At 36.8% G+C, this 17268-nt stretch overlaps 1 protein-coding gene across 3 annotated transcripts in view; it reads right to left on the bottom strand.

The window, feature by feature from the left end:
• ORC3 (origin recognition complex subunit 3) overlaps positions 1-17268 on the bottom strand; it is a 65883-nt gene that overhangs the window by 10212 nt on the left and 38403 nt on the right. For 2 of the 3 annotated variants that reach the window (XM_004766928.3, XM_004766929.3), the window contains 4 exons: positions 16863-16979; positions 15792-15871; positions 2770-2903; positions 56-132 (listed from right to left, as the gene is read on the bottom strand). In XM_004766928.3, coding sequence (XP_004766985.1) covers positions 56-132; positions 2770-2903; positions 15792-15871; positions 16863-16979 — 408 coding nt within the window. The remainder of the gene's footprint in view (positions 1-55; positions 133-2769; positions 2904-15791; positions 15872-16862; positions 16980-17268) is intronic. The other variant, XM_045075851.1, reaches the window with a different exon arrangement.

A 17268-nucleotide genomic window follows, 5' to 3' on the forward strand; every position in this document is an offset into this window, starting at 1 on the left:
TAGAGCACACACTGAAAAAAAGAAATGCCAAGATGCAGTTGGAAGGAGAAGTTACCTTCTGAAGATGATAGAGGTCTGTCTTCTGAAGCCCCTTTGGCTGTGACCCAGAAGTATCTTCTTCTTCTTTGGCTTCTAATTTTTAATAGAAAACCAATATATAGCAACTAGGGTAAATCCATTCAAGTCAAAGAGAACAAGTATTTCTACTACTCCAAGGGAAATAAAGTTTCATCTATTTTTTTCCAATGTGGCAAGGCATCAAGGTCACATCAAATTAATGATTTCCCCCAGAAGCTGAAGGTCTATAAATATTACATAATTATGTCACAGAGATAGCTTCAACAAACCAGCAACTGGATTTTAAAAACATGACCACAATGAAAGCAAAACAAAGGTACATACAAAACCCCATAAGCCAAGAGCAAAAAACTCCAATTCTTTGTGCTGTTATAAATGGCTTTTTAAGAAACAAATTTAAACTGTATTCCTTTGATTATGCCAAGACCGTAAACAACACAAACACACACCCTGCAAACCCAGCATCAACCTTCTAATTCACTATTTTTGACACAAGGCTACTTGAGTATGAAAGAGGTAGTGTGTAAAAGACTTGAAATAATCTATTGAAACAAAGTGCACTATAGTTCTTTGGCAAAAGGAACAGAAAACCGTATCTGGTAAAAGGTGTAGTTGTGCTTCTAGAGGGCATGAGGCTCTAAAAAACCCTTTCCTCGTAAGGACAGGTTTTAGGAACCTCACACTCACATGGCTTATTTGGACCAAATCTAAGACAACAGGATGTGACTGCAAAATCTGCATCATTCTCAGTCAATTTCGCCACGATGGGGAATTTCTGGCTCAAGAAAGATACAATTTAAGATTAAAATATCTAATAAATTCTTTGTCCCATTTCATTAACACATAGCAGAGCCTTAAAAATAAATCTGATATGACATTCTGACCTACTTAACCCTCCAAATGTAATTTTAAACCCAGACTATAAAATGTAGCAAGTATTAAGGAACCAGAAATAGCATATAGTCAAATATTTGTACTTGTCCAATGTGGGGAGTTTAAATTTCACTTTATTATTAACAATGTGTCATTTTGAGAATAAAGAAATACAGATATTTCTTCAAGACATTGGTTTTGCTCCAACTTGTAAAATTCTTTACCTTTCGAATGGTAATGATCTTAATCTTCAAACTTCCCATTTCTAAAAGCTGCATTCCTTTATTATTTAGTATGCCACAGAATTTGTTTCACCAACTTGTTAATTTATTGTGATATCTTAAGTTTTAATTTAGACAAATCTGAGTCCAATTTTGTAAAAGACTGAAATTTATCCAATTTACTTATATTAAGTCTTTTACCTAATTTGTGTCCTTAAGGGTGTCCCCTCACTGTCCTAGTGGCCACGGTTAAGGGGCATTTAAATTATGAATGAGGGAGAACAAAACAAAACAATGAGTTGGTTTAAGAGAGGTGGCTCTAGCCTGGGTGCTAGCACTAGCTACCTGTGGGATCCAGAGCAAGTTACATTTTCCTCCTGGGCTTTAGTTTCTGTTTGTAACCGAACTCAATGATCTCTATGATACCAATTTCTAGTCCTTTAAAATTTTATGATTTGAAAAATGGCTTGGCTCATGCTGTACTGCAAAAGAGCAGCGCCTACAAAGAACCTGAAGCAAACCCTCTTACTATTGTTCTTCCTCATTCTGGCTGCTCAGGTCACTCCAGGCAAGCAAACTGTCTCTTCGTCTTCCACTGACTAAGCACTCATCAGGTACCTAGCATGGCAGCTGTGGACAGATACGGAGGGAGTTCGGCAAAAGCAGTTGCCTTTCACCCAAAGGATTCTCAGGACAAAGGAACCCTTGCCAAACAGAGAAAGGATTGATTCAGACATTCCAAGCGAAGTATTTTCACCAAGCCATGTCCCATCTATGGGTTTACATACCAAGCTGCCTCTTTCCCTCCCCTCCCAAATTACAATTTCCCTCTAGGGGGAAGTAAAGGGTGCACACTTGTTTTGTTTGTTTTACCAAAAGAATGCCATCCTTTAGTGCCAGAAAAGAGCAAGAGCCCATGAATGGTCAGGATCAATCCATGGTGCCCTATGAGAACACAGAAGTCTGGCTGCATTAGAAAGCAGAACCTGATCACCTATCCACAATTAGGCTACGCCTGCACTCAGCAAACAGAAGTGATGGCGTGGCAGTCAGGCAAAATCAAGGAAATGATAACACTCCAACACTGGGGGATGCCAGGCTGCCTCAGTCTGCTTAGGACTGAAAGACTCCAGTTTTCATAAATCCAATTAAAGCCGACTTCATGCATATTTTGGTAATCAGCATACCAATGAGCCTCATTGCTGTGAAAGTGGTTCACAGCTATTATTTTTCAGGATTACAAATGATTTATGCAGTGTTTTTGAAATCTATAAAGAACTTGATGAAAAGCTTAAGAAAAAACATCTAAAAGGAGTCCTTAATTATGATGCCCTGCTACTCTCTCCAATCTTTTTGATTTCTTTTTGTTTTTTTTAAAGGTAAGTCCTTTAAACTGTCCGTCTGGAGGAAGAATTTTTTTTTTTTTCCCTGCCCATTTGATGCTTTCATTGTTTAAACCAACTCTGGAAGAGAACGATTTATCTTTTTTGTACTGGTCAGGATATGACATTCTGAGGGCTGGTATGGGATTTTTCCATGTTATTTTATTTAAATGACTGTCATAACCAGTAGAATTGGCAAGATATTATATTCTCACCATCAAGACTCTGAAACTGGGCCAGAAACTCCTCTATTCTCTTTGCTGTGCTCCCAAGCTGCTTTTCAGAAGAGGACTTAAAAACCTGGAAACATTTCTGAAGTATGGCCATCAGTTCATCCTTTGCCAACATCCTGGAACAGAATCAGTGACAGGAGATATACTGTAACTGGAAAATTAATATACTTAAAAAACACTGTCTGCATATTAAATGTTTCGATGGTGTAAATTCTTCACTAGTAGCTACCAAATTTGGGGGAGGAGATCTTCTTCAACATACGTGACATTTCAGAAGTATTTAGAAAAGTTCTCATGATGAAACCCAACTTAGAAAACTTACAGAGCTCCGTGCTCACAGCCTGACGGCAGCAGGTACACCATGTTTGTAATACGGAGCAAGCTAGTAAACTCCTCTGACCCTTGGTTTCCTTATCTATAAAATGGAAATAAGAATTCATGTATCTAATTAAGTAAGAAGATGCATTTGAAGACTCTAGCACAGTGCTTACCACCTAGTAGACATTTAAGGTTAATGTTCCTTTCCTTCAGCTCTAAGTACGAGACAGAATGTCTGCTGAGGATACAACACATAGGCTACATTAAAGTTTGTTTGAAAGGATTAAAAAAAATCACAGTCATTTCTCTAATTATTACTATTTTAGCTGTATTTTACATCTTCTGTGGGCTTTATGAACATCAGTCAGTAAATCCACTAAACTTTAAAAGAGGTAAGCAATTCTCTGTGTTTTATATAGCACAGGTGGAATGGTTGTATTAAGTCCACAGAGGAGATCTTTGTTAGAAATGGAGAGAACACAGATCTTCTAAAATTAGGATCCTGTTCTCAGAATCATTAGGAGATCTCCACTAAGATCAAATTCAGTAACAGAATGAAACGGAATTAGGTCAATATTAGTAATCATTAAATGCCATGACAGAAGTATAAACATTATTCTCAGTAAATGGACCTAAGTAACGAAGACTATGATGATTGTAAGTTCTTACATTAATCATGAAGGAACACTCAGACAGATCCAAAATGTGGGCCATTCTACAAGATAACCATCTTAGGTTTGACATTTTTCATAATAAAAAACCTGGGAAAAATATTAATATTACTAAGTTAGCTAAAAGATATAAAACTAAGGGGCGCCTGGGTGGCTCAATGATTAAACGTCTGCCTTCAGCTCAGGTCACGATCCCAGGGTCCTAAGATCAAGCCCCGCACTGGGCTCCCCACTTGGCGGGAAGCCTGCTCTCCATCTTCCACTCCCACTGCTTGTGTTCCCTCTCTTGCTGCCTCCCTCTGTCAAATAAATAAAATCTTAAAAAAAAAAAAAAGATATAAAGCTAAATAGACTAAGACTATTGAGAAATTAAGCTGATTACTTCAACTAAAATTTAAACCCAAACCTAAAAATTAAAAAAATGTCAAATAGCCAATAAATATGGAAACTGGTAGGTAGGGGTGGACAAAAGTAAACTTCTGCCCAGTTTTAAGAAAAAGTACAAAATCTTCTCTTCCTCCTTCCATAACAATAAAATATTTATCCGAAGTATTAGTAATCTTTACCTGGGAATGAAAGGCAACTAACAGGTCAAAGAAAATTAAGCCAACACATTTAATTTTTAATTACATTCGACATGATTTAAAATGTCTGGCTTTCTGTTGCCTAGATGGAATTAAATTGTTGAGAGTTAACTCAAAGTCAGATACACTTGAACAACCTGTTATACCTAACCTTTAGCCCTACTCAAATAGCCAAGATCAGCATTTTCTAGGTCCAAGGAATCACCGGCACAGGCTTGCTAGGAGGGGCAGCAACCTGAGAACTAGCGGCCCAGGCTGCAGGCAGCCACACCTGGCATCTGTTTGCAGCTTAGAAAACGGAATGTTGAGGTAGGCAAAGCCCAGCCTATTACTCACTCTCAGAAGCGCAAGAAAAATGGCATTAAGTCATATAATTTTGAAATCAAACTTTATAGTCCTAACTTTTAATGTGGCATTTGCTTGGATGAGGTAGATCCTTCACTTCAGATGTAAACTTCTAGAAATTCAGAAAGTTATTACTCTTTTTATTATTAGCCAAAGACAATGGTCTCGTAGCTTCCAGAGTAGCAAAAGATCTTGCACTTATCCAAGTACTCTTTGGTTTAATATTAAACAAAACTTCAAGGCTAATTGAGCTAATAATGTGATCAACACAATAAAACCATTAATTAAATTTTTTCAATCTAATTATACATACACAAAATCATCATAAACCTGCCTATCATCTAGTTGCTACAACAAATTAAGAAAAAAGAAGTGGTACAAGCATTAGAAAAGAAGATGCAATTTATTATTTGCACACAATGTGACTGTAAGGTTAGGAGATCTAAAAGAACTAAGTATTAAAGAGTGTGAAGGATGCATGGGTGTAGGGCATGTATACACATACACCTGTGTCAGGGCCTCACATATACATGTAATGCATTTGATACAGAACTATGTAACGGAAAAAGGGGCATGCTCAAAATGGCAACAAAAACTATAGAAAACGCAGCAATGTATTTTACAACTACATAAGACATATAACAAAAAGAAAGCCCTGAATAAATGGACATTTTAAAGTTCTAACCTCCATACTGTATAGAAACAAATTCCAAGTTAATCTATACCTTTAATACATTTTGAAACAAAATTCCAGTGGGTATTTCTTTAAAACCCAACAAAATTATTCTAAAACATATCTGCAAAAATAGTCATTCCTAAAAAGGGGGAACAATGTGTATATACTTGAGTGTGTGTAGTAGGGCTATGAATTTATCAAAAGGGGTAAGATACAGTGATTAAAATCAGACAGTACTTTGTAGGAATGGACAGGAAATAGTGAGAGTAAGAGTCTATAAAGAGATTGAGGACCATATGGGAATTTGATCCCATAGCATTTCTAATCATGGGATAGGATGTACTGGAAATAACTAGCTTGAGAAAAAGAGATTACTACACCTCTTATTACACCTATTTCAGAGAGAATAATAATGCGCGTATGACATGGGGGTGGGGAAAGAAGCAGTCCATCAATCATGAGATACTAGAAGAAAATAAAGATATTTAACCCTTGTAATACCTAGAATCAGCAAGAGTATGGGGAAACAAATACTGACATATTGCTGGCACAAGTGTACCTTGGAAAAATACTGTTATTTTAGACACAGAAAGTCTGTGTGTATGTATGTTTGTATGTACTCTGTGGAAATAATAATACAAACATATCAAAGCATTCAGCCTTGGTGACTACTGTTAACAATGAAGAATTAGAACCTAAATACAAACTGATCTGAACCAAGTCTGGCTTGGCATCCACGTACCACACCTCAAGATACAATGTCCATGGTAGACTATTAGATGCAAAACACGTACTACCACAACAAAAACCAACCAAATTCCACAAAAATCCAAAATTGTGTAACATCAAATACAGTATGACTTAACACCTGTTGGTGCCTGGAAAAAGATCTGAAAAGTACAAATTGCAAATGGTAAATGATGGCCTTCAAAGTTATAAAACACAAATGGCAGTATCTGAAAAGCACTGTTATGTTTTCATTTAGATTATTATTAGAATGACTCCAACCAGCACTTTGGACAAACCAAACTTAACTGAACAAAACTAAAAAATGAAAATTTTATCCCTGAAAGCTTGTTAATATATACTAGCATCCCAAATACAAAATTAAGGATTGAGTCTAGCCACTAGACCAGCATTTTTCAAACCGAGTTTTCAAAATGGGTTTTAACAATTACGTAAGTCATAAAACCCTTACTTCTTTCCTTCCCTCCTCCCTTGAGTAAACACTTATTAAATGCCTACTACACACCAGGCACTGTTCTGGGCATTTGGGATTCATCTCATGAAGACCCCTGTCTTCATGAAACTCATATTCTAGCAAAGAGTTGAGGAGGAGGGGTGCAGGTAGGGCACAGACAACAAACAGTATCTGTCTACCTCATATTACTATATATATATGCTAAAAATTGGTATTACATAAAAGTGTTGAGCAGAATTAAGGGGAGGGGGGGAAGTTGGGAGAGGAGTAGATGGGCTTCAATTTTAAAATGATTACTAGGCCTCACTAAGAAGATGACATTTGACCAAACGTCAAGGAGGCGAGAGAGTCAGCCATATAAATACCAGGCATAGAAAACAATGCCTGCAAAGGTCCTACACTGAGTGTATGTCTGCATGTTCAAGAACACGGCAGCCAAGGTGCCTGAAGTGGAAAGAGAGACGACCAAGCAGTAGGAAATGAAATAAGAGAGGCAATGAAGATCATGTAGGGTCATTATGGTACAGACTGTGGCTTTTACTCTGAGTAAAATGGGGAGTTAATGGAGACTTTTGAGCTAAGGAGTGATATGTATTTTAGAAGGACTGAGCTAACAGATGTTTTGAGAAAAACCTGTAGGGGAACATGTATAGAAGCCAGGGAAACCAATTCTGCGATTTTCCAGGTAAGAGAACAGTGACTTGGATAGTGGTGGTACCAGTGAGGGAAAGGTGGCAAAAGGAAGTTTGATTCTTGATATATTTTGAAGGCAGAACCCAAGTTTTTGGTTTTCAACAATGAGAAGGATAAAAAGACCACTGAAAGATTTTAAGTTTAAAGGGAAAATTAGACGTTCAGTTTTGAACGTGTTATCTTTGAGATGTATTTTGGGTATGTAAGTGGAGACTTCAAATTGGTACATGGAGTAACAAACTTGCAGTCATAAGAAAAGTGGGCTTTCGAGTAAGCCCTAGCACAATGTAATGTTAAGGTGTCAGGGAGAAGAAAAACTACCAAAGACCGAGAAGGAGCATGCAGCCAGGTAGGAGAAAAACCGAGTTTGGGTCCTGAAAGTCATTAAGGGAAGGAGTGATAAAACTGTGTTAATGCTGATAACAGGTTAACACAAATAAAGATGTAGAACTGACCATTAGATTTAGGAACATCAAGGTCACCAGTGACCTTAATCAAAGTAGTCTATTAATAGAGTGCAAAATCCAAATCAGTTAAAAAGAAAATGAGGAGAGAGGAACTAGAGACAGTGTGACAATGCTTTTGAATTCTGGCAGATCCCATTTAGCATTTAGCTTTAAAAGAAATAGAATAAAATAGAAAAAAAAGTATCAGAATTAAAAAGTGTGAAAGCCACCCCACTAAAGACAAAGGAAAAAGCACATTAGGATAGGTCACATTAATGCTGAAAAGGAGCTATTTAACTTTAAACAACCTGATTAAGTATTTTTTTTATCACCATCAGGTAAATGATTCAAAAAAGGCTTGTGATACTTAATGTGTTAAAAGCTTTATGGGTTGTCATAAAAAAAAAAGTTTCCTTAACTAAGAAAGGGAATCATTTAGCAATCATTAAAAACAATCATCCTTGAGGGCAATGAGTGTTCTGCTTCATCATGCAGAAAGCCAATAATTCCTGGTTAAGTACTGATTATATAAATGTCTGATTGAGAACAGGCAATAAGGAGAAACTGGCCAATCCATGGCTAATGCAAAAATCCTCTAAATAATGAGTTCTCAGGCTTTAAACAGACATTTTCATTAATCAGCTTCAAAAATTCAAACCTGCAAATGTATCAGTGAAGACTAGAAGAAAACAAAAAAGCTTACCAAAAAACCATACTCACAGAGATTATCTTCTTCAAAGACAACACAACAAAGTATCTGATATGGTAACAAGTGAAACAGAAACCAAAAATATGCATAATTCCTCCCAACCCTGACATTTCATGTTAGATGCTACTTCCTTTGAGAAACTGCTTGACCTCCTCAGTGAAGGTTCACTGTCCAGACTGTTAGCTCCTTAGCACCTGAGACCTCACCCACCACGGCACTTCTTACTCTGTATTCTAACTGACTACTTGGCCACCTTAATCTCTCACTTGACCAATATTCAGTGTAGGTTAAGGACTAGGGTCATCTTTGTAATTACATCAGTGGTTCCACATAGCAATCATTTAAAAAAACCCTTTTTTGAATGGATGAACAAGGCAATGCCATACACTGATAGTTTGACCTTAGGCCTTAAGGAACAATAGTTTCTCTACTGACAAATTAGTTCAGGTAGGGGAGCACTTAGAAGTTATAGTGCCCTTTGTGGGAACTATGCTCTTTTATGTATGTCAAAACGAATAAATTAAATTATATCAAATGGTTAGAAACAAACTTTAGTAAACTAAAATACATACATACCTTATGATGCACTACTTTTTAATTTTTATATATCATATTTATTTATATTTCTTTTTAAAAGAAAAAAGTTGTCAAATTTAATTTGATTAGCTATTTCTGAGTTTTGAAAGCAACATTTCTTTTTTTTTTTTATTTATTTTTTTTAATACTTTTTTTTTTTAAAGATTTTATTTATTTATTTGAGAGAGAGAGACAGTGAGAGAGAGCATGAGCGAGGAGAAGGTCAGAGGGAGAAGCAGACTCCCCATGGAGCTAGGAGCCCGATGTGGGATTCGATCCTGGGACTCTGGGATCATGACCTGAGACGAAGGCAGTCATCCAACCAACTGAGCCACCCAGGCATCCCTAAAGCAACATTTCTTAGCTACCTGTTCATTTTCTAGCAGAAAATAGTACAACACCAAATGTTTGATAAATAAAAACTTAAAATAAATTTCCAGATCTTTTTTTTTTTTGTCTATTAAAAAAGCCATTGCTCACTACTAGCAGTAGAGGACCTTATTTCATTTCAGAACCAATCTGAGATCACTTCCCTCCAGCCATGTAGCTTCTCCACCAATAAAGCCTTTTCTTTTCCTTTGATGGCTTGATTTTTTCCCTCAATTTTGCATACTCTATTCTTATTCCCCTTTATTTTCTATAACAGTGTTTCTTAAAGTGTGGTCCTTTGGACTGATTACGTGTCCAAACGTGACGGAGTGCTTGTTCAATGCAGATTCCTTCTGCCCCACAGCCAGGTTCCCAAGAGATTCCAAATCTCTGTGGAGAGGGCAAAGGAATACATATTTTCTACACCTCTGCTGACTCTTATGCACACTAAAGCCTGAAAATCAGTACTATAAAAACTACGACTATATACATCTTTTGCTACAAAATGAGCTTGAACAATTCAGCTGTTTGATTTTACCCCAAGTGTACACATGACTGTGGAGGACCTCATGTGGCACCAGTTCAGGACTGGCAATCCTTGTTCTAAGAAAGAAATTACATTTTAACTGTACAGTCTCATATAAATGCTGCATGGACAAATCTCGATCCTCAAAAGTTAAATTATGCTATTGAGGAAGCATCCCCAAGACTGTGGAGCTGTGCTGTTTCTTGACTAGAGATTCAAATGTCATCTAAAGCTGATCTGCAAAATCAGGAAACAGTGCATTATTTAGATTCCAAATCTCTAGTCTCTTTAAACTAAAGTGATCAAATGTTAATTTTATTACTTGGGTCATGTTTTTTTAACTCAATGAAAGCTGAGCTGACCTGCTAATATATTACTGTTTAACTCAAAAGCCTTACTCAGAAATCAGAGTAATTTCTTTCAGCCTAAAGTAAATTCCTTCAGCTATCAATCAACTCCAGTTTACAAATCTGTTTCTATAGCAAACTTGTAAGGTTACATTTGGGATAAGCGGACTAGACACTGTTCCTTTAATTTAGAGGTCTACACTCTGTGCCAAGATGCCTCGTGTTAGAGTAGAACAGGGTTTTTGTCCACAGATGCTTGCTTGACTGGTTCACTTTAGTATTTGTGCTGTGTTCTGAACATGGACTACTGGCCACAAACCCACAGAAATTACCTTTTATATACCTCTCAAATAATTGGGATAGGGCTGAAAAATGGACCTGACTTTGAAGATTTAGATTTAAATTCCAGCTCTGTCAACTACAGAAAAGGTACTCAATGTTTATGTCTCTGGTTTCCTTATTTGGAAGAAAATGAGATAATCTTTGATGAGTAATTCTCAATTATAGGGCGAGGGGCAGAATAAATTCCCTAAGACGGGCACACTTGTCATTACCCTCAAGCCAAGAATCACTGCCACAGCAACGCATGGTAACTGATGTGCGATTGCAGTATTGTTCAGGTCCAGGTATTCCATTGTGTTCCTGTAAGTCGGGGACTCTATGACTTTTGTCAACCCTTAAAACCTCATTACTGGGGTGCCTGGGTGGCTCAGTGGGTTAAAGCCTCTGCCTTCGGCTCAGGTCATGATCTCAGCATCCTGGGATCGAGCCCCGAATGGGGCTCTCTGCTCAGCGGGGAGCCTGCTTCCTCCTCTCTGCCTGCCTCTCTGCCTGCGTGTGATCTCTGTCGGTCAAATAAATAAATAAAATCTTAAAAAAAAAAAAAAAAAAAATCCCTTATTACTGAAGCAAGGATTTTTGAATTTTAAAAGTCTGAAAAATTCTTGATCAAGTGTTTGATTTCTAGATGGCTGTTAAGAAATTTTCTCCAACAGAAAGGCAAATTTTTCCTCTTAAGTTCTTTCACAGCTGACCACAAAAAGCCCAGGGTACTCACCTAGCTCACTGCTGTGTTAGCATCATTTTTACCACTTCCTGTTTGCAAATGGTGTTTTAAGTGAAATATATCCTTATATAATGACACATGCTCAAGTGAAATATTAACCAACTCATATCCTGTATGGGGATGTGGTCTTCATGCTCCAAGAGTTGACTGAAAGAACCAAGTCTATGGGAGACATGTGGAACCAACGCACTCATGTCAAAATTATGAGCTATTATAAAGACATACTTGCATGCTTCCCACATGCACACCAATGTCTGTTGCACACATTTTAAAATTAACTGTGGGGCACCTGGGTGGCTCAGTGGGTTAAGCCGCTGCCTTCGGCTCAGGTCATGATCTCAGAGTCCTGGGATCGAGCCCCGCATCAGGCTCTCTGCTCAGTGGGGAGCCTGCTTCCTCCCCTCTCTCTGCCTGCCTCTCTTCCTGCTTGTAATCTCTGTCTGTCAAATAAATAAATAAAATCTTTAAAAAAAAAAAAGTAACTGTGACATAAAATTTTGTAAGTCTTTTCCTACTAATGAATACGTGACATTTCCCCCATTATAAATACCTTATAAATACATTTTAAAATTGAGATAATTAGGCGAGCCTGAGTGGCTCAGCTGGTTAAGCACCTGCCTTCAGCTCAGGTCATGATCCCAGGGTCCTGGAATTGAACCCTGTGTAGGGCTCAGCGGGGAGTCTGCTTCTCCCTCTCCTTCTGCTCCTCCCCTCTGCTTCTGAGCTCTCTCTCTCTCTCAAATAAATCTTAACAAAATAAAAATTAAAATATAAAATTGAGGTTAACATATTAATGTGTACAACATAAATTATTTGATATTTGTGATTATTGTGGAATGATTACCATAAGTCCAGTTAACATCCATTATCACAGTTATACAAACTTTTAAGATCTACTCTCTTAGCAACTTTCAAGTATGCACTACAGTGGTATTAATTACAATCATACTATACATTACATCCCCAGGGCTTCTTTATTCTACAACTGGAAGTCTGTACCCTTTGACCGCCTTCACACATTTTGCTCACCCTGCAACTCTGACAAGCACTAATCTGTTCTCAGTATGGAGTTTGATGTTATGGCAGGACTTCCTTCTTTTTAAGGATGAATAACATTGTGTGTATGTGTGTTTCTTTATCTATTCATCAACTAATGGACACTAGTATCATCCATCAGTGCTGTTATCTTTTTGAATTAGCATTTTCATTTCTTTCAGATAAATAACCAGAAGTGAAATTGCTAGGTTAAATGGCAGTTCTATTTTTATTTAATTTTTAAAAAAATTTTTTTTAAATTTTTTTTGAGGAATTTTTAATTTTTTGAGGAATCTCCACAGTTTTCTATAATGACTGCACCAATTTACATCTCCACCAATTGGGCACAAGTATTCCTCACAATTTGTGAGATGTGGGGTGTTACATCCCAACAGGTGTGAGGTGTTATTTCACTCACTGTGGTTTTGATTTGCATTTCTCTGGTGATTAGTGATGCTAAAGCATCTTTTCATGTACCTGTTGGCCATCTGTACATCTTCTTCAGAAAAATGTCTGTTCAGATTAGATCCTCTTCCCATTTTTTAATCCACTGTTTTCTTCTACTGAGTAGGAATTCTTTATGTATTTTGCATATTAATCCCTTCTCAGATGTATGATTTGCTAACACTTTCTCCCATTTGATAGGTTGCCTTTTCATTTTGTTGATGGTTTCTCGTTTACTCTGTAGAAGCTTTTCAGTTTCATATAGTCCCATTTGTTTATTTTTACTTTTGGTGTCAAAGCCCAATATCATTGCCAAAACCAATGTCAAGGACTTCACTTATGTTTTCTTCTAGTTTTGTGGTTTCAAGTCCAAGGCTTTAATCCATTTTTGAGTTGATTTTTATGAATAATGTAAGAAAGGAATCCAGTTTCCCTAATACCATTAATTGAAGAGATTGTCCTTGCCCCATTATATATTCTTGTCTCCTCTGTCATAAATTGTCCATACATGTGTGGATTTATGTCTGGGCTCTCCATTCTATTCACCTATGTGTCTTTTTTTAAGTCAATGCTATACTCTTTTGACTACTACAACTTTGTAATATAGTTTGAAATCAAGAAGCATAATGCCTCCCCACCTGTGTTCTCAAGATTGCTTTGGCTATTCTTTTGTGGTTCCACACAAATATCAGGAATTAATACTTTTTAATGGTCGCAAAATATTTCATCAAGTTAATCTATGGTTAAACATATCAGTTTCCAGATAAAAAGGATTTTTCAAGAGGAATACTGTATTTAAGGAACTTAACAAAAAAATCAAGTTGGAAATGTTACTAGACTATGTTTCTAGAAATAGCACCTTAGTTTTTCTTCCCGTGACATTCAGTGATCATTTTCATCTTCTATTCTCTCATGACTTGAACTGTTTGAAGACAGATGATGAGAATGTCTGGTTTCCTATATTCAGATGATTCCGACTTAAGAGTGCCTAAACTGACAAGTGTCCCTGTCCAATCTCCACAAAAGGGAAAAGAAATCCAGTCTGGGGATTTTCAGATTCTTGTAGTGCCCAGACTCTAACCTGTCCTTGCTGCACCTGCCATATTTTATCCTTAGTGCTTTTTTTATTCCAATGTTTCTGACCTCAGCTTAGCCAGATGACTGAAACTTCACTTTCTATTTGTTGTTTCTGCTTTATTCAGATCCCCAAATCCAGATTTTAGATCTTAGCAAAGAACAATGGAGGTACAATAGCTGTGAAGTCAGATATGGAATAGAATTCTGGTTCCATCAATAGCTAAGAGATCTCAGGCAAATCATTTAAGCCCTATGAGTGCTTCAGTATCCTGAGTTGTAAAGTTTGGATAATATTATGTGTGCAAAGGTGTGCTTACATTATTAGACAGGAAATGTATTGGAAGGTCCCAACACAGTGCCTGACAAACTGCAAGCCTTCATAAACAGTCATTATGACTATCACCATTACTATTATTGCTCATGTTTTCTTACTCTAGTTTGGAACTGGCCTTGGCATTCTTGATTCTTGAATTGTATCCCAAGATTACCAATGCCAGAAAGTACAGAAAGAAAAGATCAAACCCCTCTCTGACAAAGGAATCTATGAATTTGAAAATACTCAACTGAGAAAGGAAGACAATAATCACAAAGATTAAAGAGGAAACTCAGCAAGAATCAACTGGGTGTTGAGACAGGCATGTTGACTTGAATAAAAAGCAAACGAAGTCTCAGTTGACATATAGAAATACACAGAAATTTCTTAGTGGCATTTTAAAAAATGAAATAAAACACAACTTTTCAGTGGCAATCTAGTTTCCATGGGGAGCTATTTTTCCAGATAGCATAAAATTAACTTCCTATCTTATGCTGCACTTGCGAGATCACTAACATTTGTATTATTAAGTCTCTGGACTTAAAGTGCTTTCAATGTGACTTTTCCTCCTACTGTGCCCATCTGTTCTTTTCTTGTGCGCCCAGAGGAAGCCAAGGCTTAATAAATATTCAGTTCTCAGACTTTTCTTTAAATGATATTTTCATATAAGCATTTATATTCCCTGAGGAAAATTATAACTCACATTTGATTTCCCTTTTCTCATTATACAAGTGGACATTAAGACTAAAAAGTCACCATATATATAAGAAATAAAGCCAAGAAAACAAATGACTATTAACTATAAAAAGCAAATTTGTCAGGGTGGTAAGCGATCTCTGCTGTCTGATAATACCACCAAGATAGCTTACTATTCATATAATATTAGGTAAATAATTTATGATATCCAGTGTTCATGCAGACAGGGCCATCTCAGATGGGCCAATACCATCTGAGATGGCCAATGCCTCATTATTGCTCCTCATATAGTTCAGCAGTGGCTGCCTTCACAGGATGCATTTTACCCAGCAATGCTGCTCCTCCACCCATCCTGGTCAGGCCATGGTGAGCTCTATTTTCCCTGCCAAGACATCAAGCCAGTAAGATTAAAATTATCCATACCTGGTGCTCCTGAGCAGTGCAGCTGGTTAATCATCTGGCCCTTGGTTTTGGCTCAAGTCATGATCTTAGGGTCAGAGATTGAGCCCCACGGTGGGCTCCATGCTCAACTTGGAGTCTGCTTAAGACTCTCGCTCCCTCTGCCCCTTCCTCACCACCCTCCACCTACTCTCTCCCCCTCTCTAAAATAAATAAATAAATCTTTTTTAAAAATTAAAAAAAAAAGTATCCATACCTAACCTAAGCTCTCCTTAGGTAGTTAAACACTCCTTTTACTTTAAAAATCGCAAGTTCAAAAACAAGGTACAACCAGCAAAGAAATGGATGGTTGTTACATTAAAAACATCATAAACCACAGACACAAATTCAACATATATACAGATATTAGACACAACATGGCTACTTATGAAACCCCTTGCAGGCAGAATTCTGGAGGAGGCTGTTACTTATTGGCAGGCTTACAGCAGACAAAAAGAAAACAGACCCAACTACCTCAGCAGCTGCAAGGCTGACACATACTCCTCTGAATCCCATATGTTCTTTTCTAAACAAGTGCAGTAGAGCTCTCTGATCTGTAAGTAAAAAGTACACTTGTAAGGAACCAAAAGTGATGTACTAAATTGTACACTACTCGTTTGGCAAAATCATCAATAATCAAGACAAAAAATAAATCTTATTAAAAACAACCATTTTCTTTAGATGACTACAGACTGGGCATATATCACATAGTCAGGCTTTTTAAGAATAGTATTTACATAAAAGCAAAATAAATATTTTATTTATTTTAAATATATATATAATATAAATATAATATATATTTATATAATTTAATAATAAATATATATGTATATAATATTATGTATATTTTAAATATATATATATATAAAATATTTTATTTATTTAGATATCAGCCAAAACTGATCACATTGCGATAAGAAAGTAATAAACTTGGTATATGATTATTAAAGAGAATGCTTGATGGCAGAAATCGTCTTCAAACAAATCATTCCTATGTATTTAGATTTGTTCTCTAAGTGTCTGAATGAAGGATGCAAAGATTTAAGAATATAGAATTATTCCAATAACATCCATCCTACAGATGGTTCACAGGTTTCTGGTATGACACAAAGGCCAGTGGAGCATAATTCTGCAAGCACAGAAGTGCTGCCTCCCTTTCAGTTTTTGGTGTAATGCAAGGCTAACCATTAAGCATTCTCAAACAGATTCTTTCCTCTATTTCAATAAGGTGAGGGATCAGCTCTCTTGGTATACGTGACAAGGAAGCATGAAAGAAAAAATGTTAAAATGCTTTAGGACAAATACAGTGCAGAGAGGCAACACCACTGGGATTCATGTGGCTGTTTCTAGTTGCGGCCATCAGAACAAAAAATATTGTTTCAATTACCAGTAATGTGTACAGCTGGAATAGATTTAGACTGTGCGCTCAGTGCATGATTTGGATCCATTTCAAATTCTGATGCCTGAACTGAATACTGCTGAAATCAAAGCAAGAAACTACTAATACTCTGACTGCAGAGATTCCAAAGAGGAAGTTTTGGTTACCTGTCGACCCAACGGATACTTGGGAAGAGAAGAGGTGAACTGATGAAGACATCTCAAAACCAGGAAGTAATTTGAATGGTAAACATGTAAGTTTTCGAGTAATGATTGTGTTTCCTCCTTAAAAAAAAAAAAAAATCACAGAACACATTATGAATACATAAGTCAGTAATTAAAAGAATAAAATCTACTTCATGAATATGTATAATTTCTGGAAAACTGATGAGAGAAGACTCAGAAGTACAAATTAACCTCCTCAATTTTGGGAATCAGTAATGCACACAAAATCTAGGACAAAGGCTGGGCATCTCTGACTTAGTAGCAAGTCTGGAGGTATCTTACACACACCGAAACTAATACCGCAATTTCCTTCTGTCTACAGCAGTGCCATTGTAACTAGGTTCCCAGA

Source organism: Mustela putorius, unplaced genomic scaffold (genome assembly GCF_011764305.1).
Source record: "Mustela putorius furo isolate JIRA1106 unplaced genomic scaffold, ASM1176430v1.1 tig00000166_pilon_pilon_pilon, whole genome shotgun sequence".
Classification (NCBI taxonomy): Eukaryota; Metazoa; Chordata; class Mammalia; order Carnivora; family Mustelidae; genus Mustela; species Mustela putorius.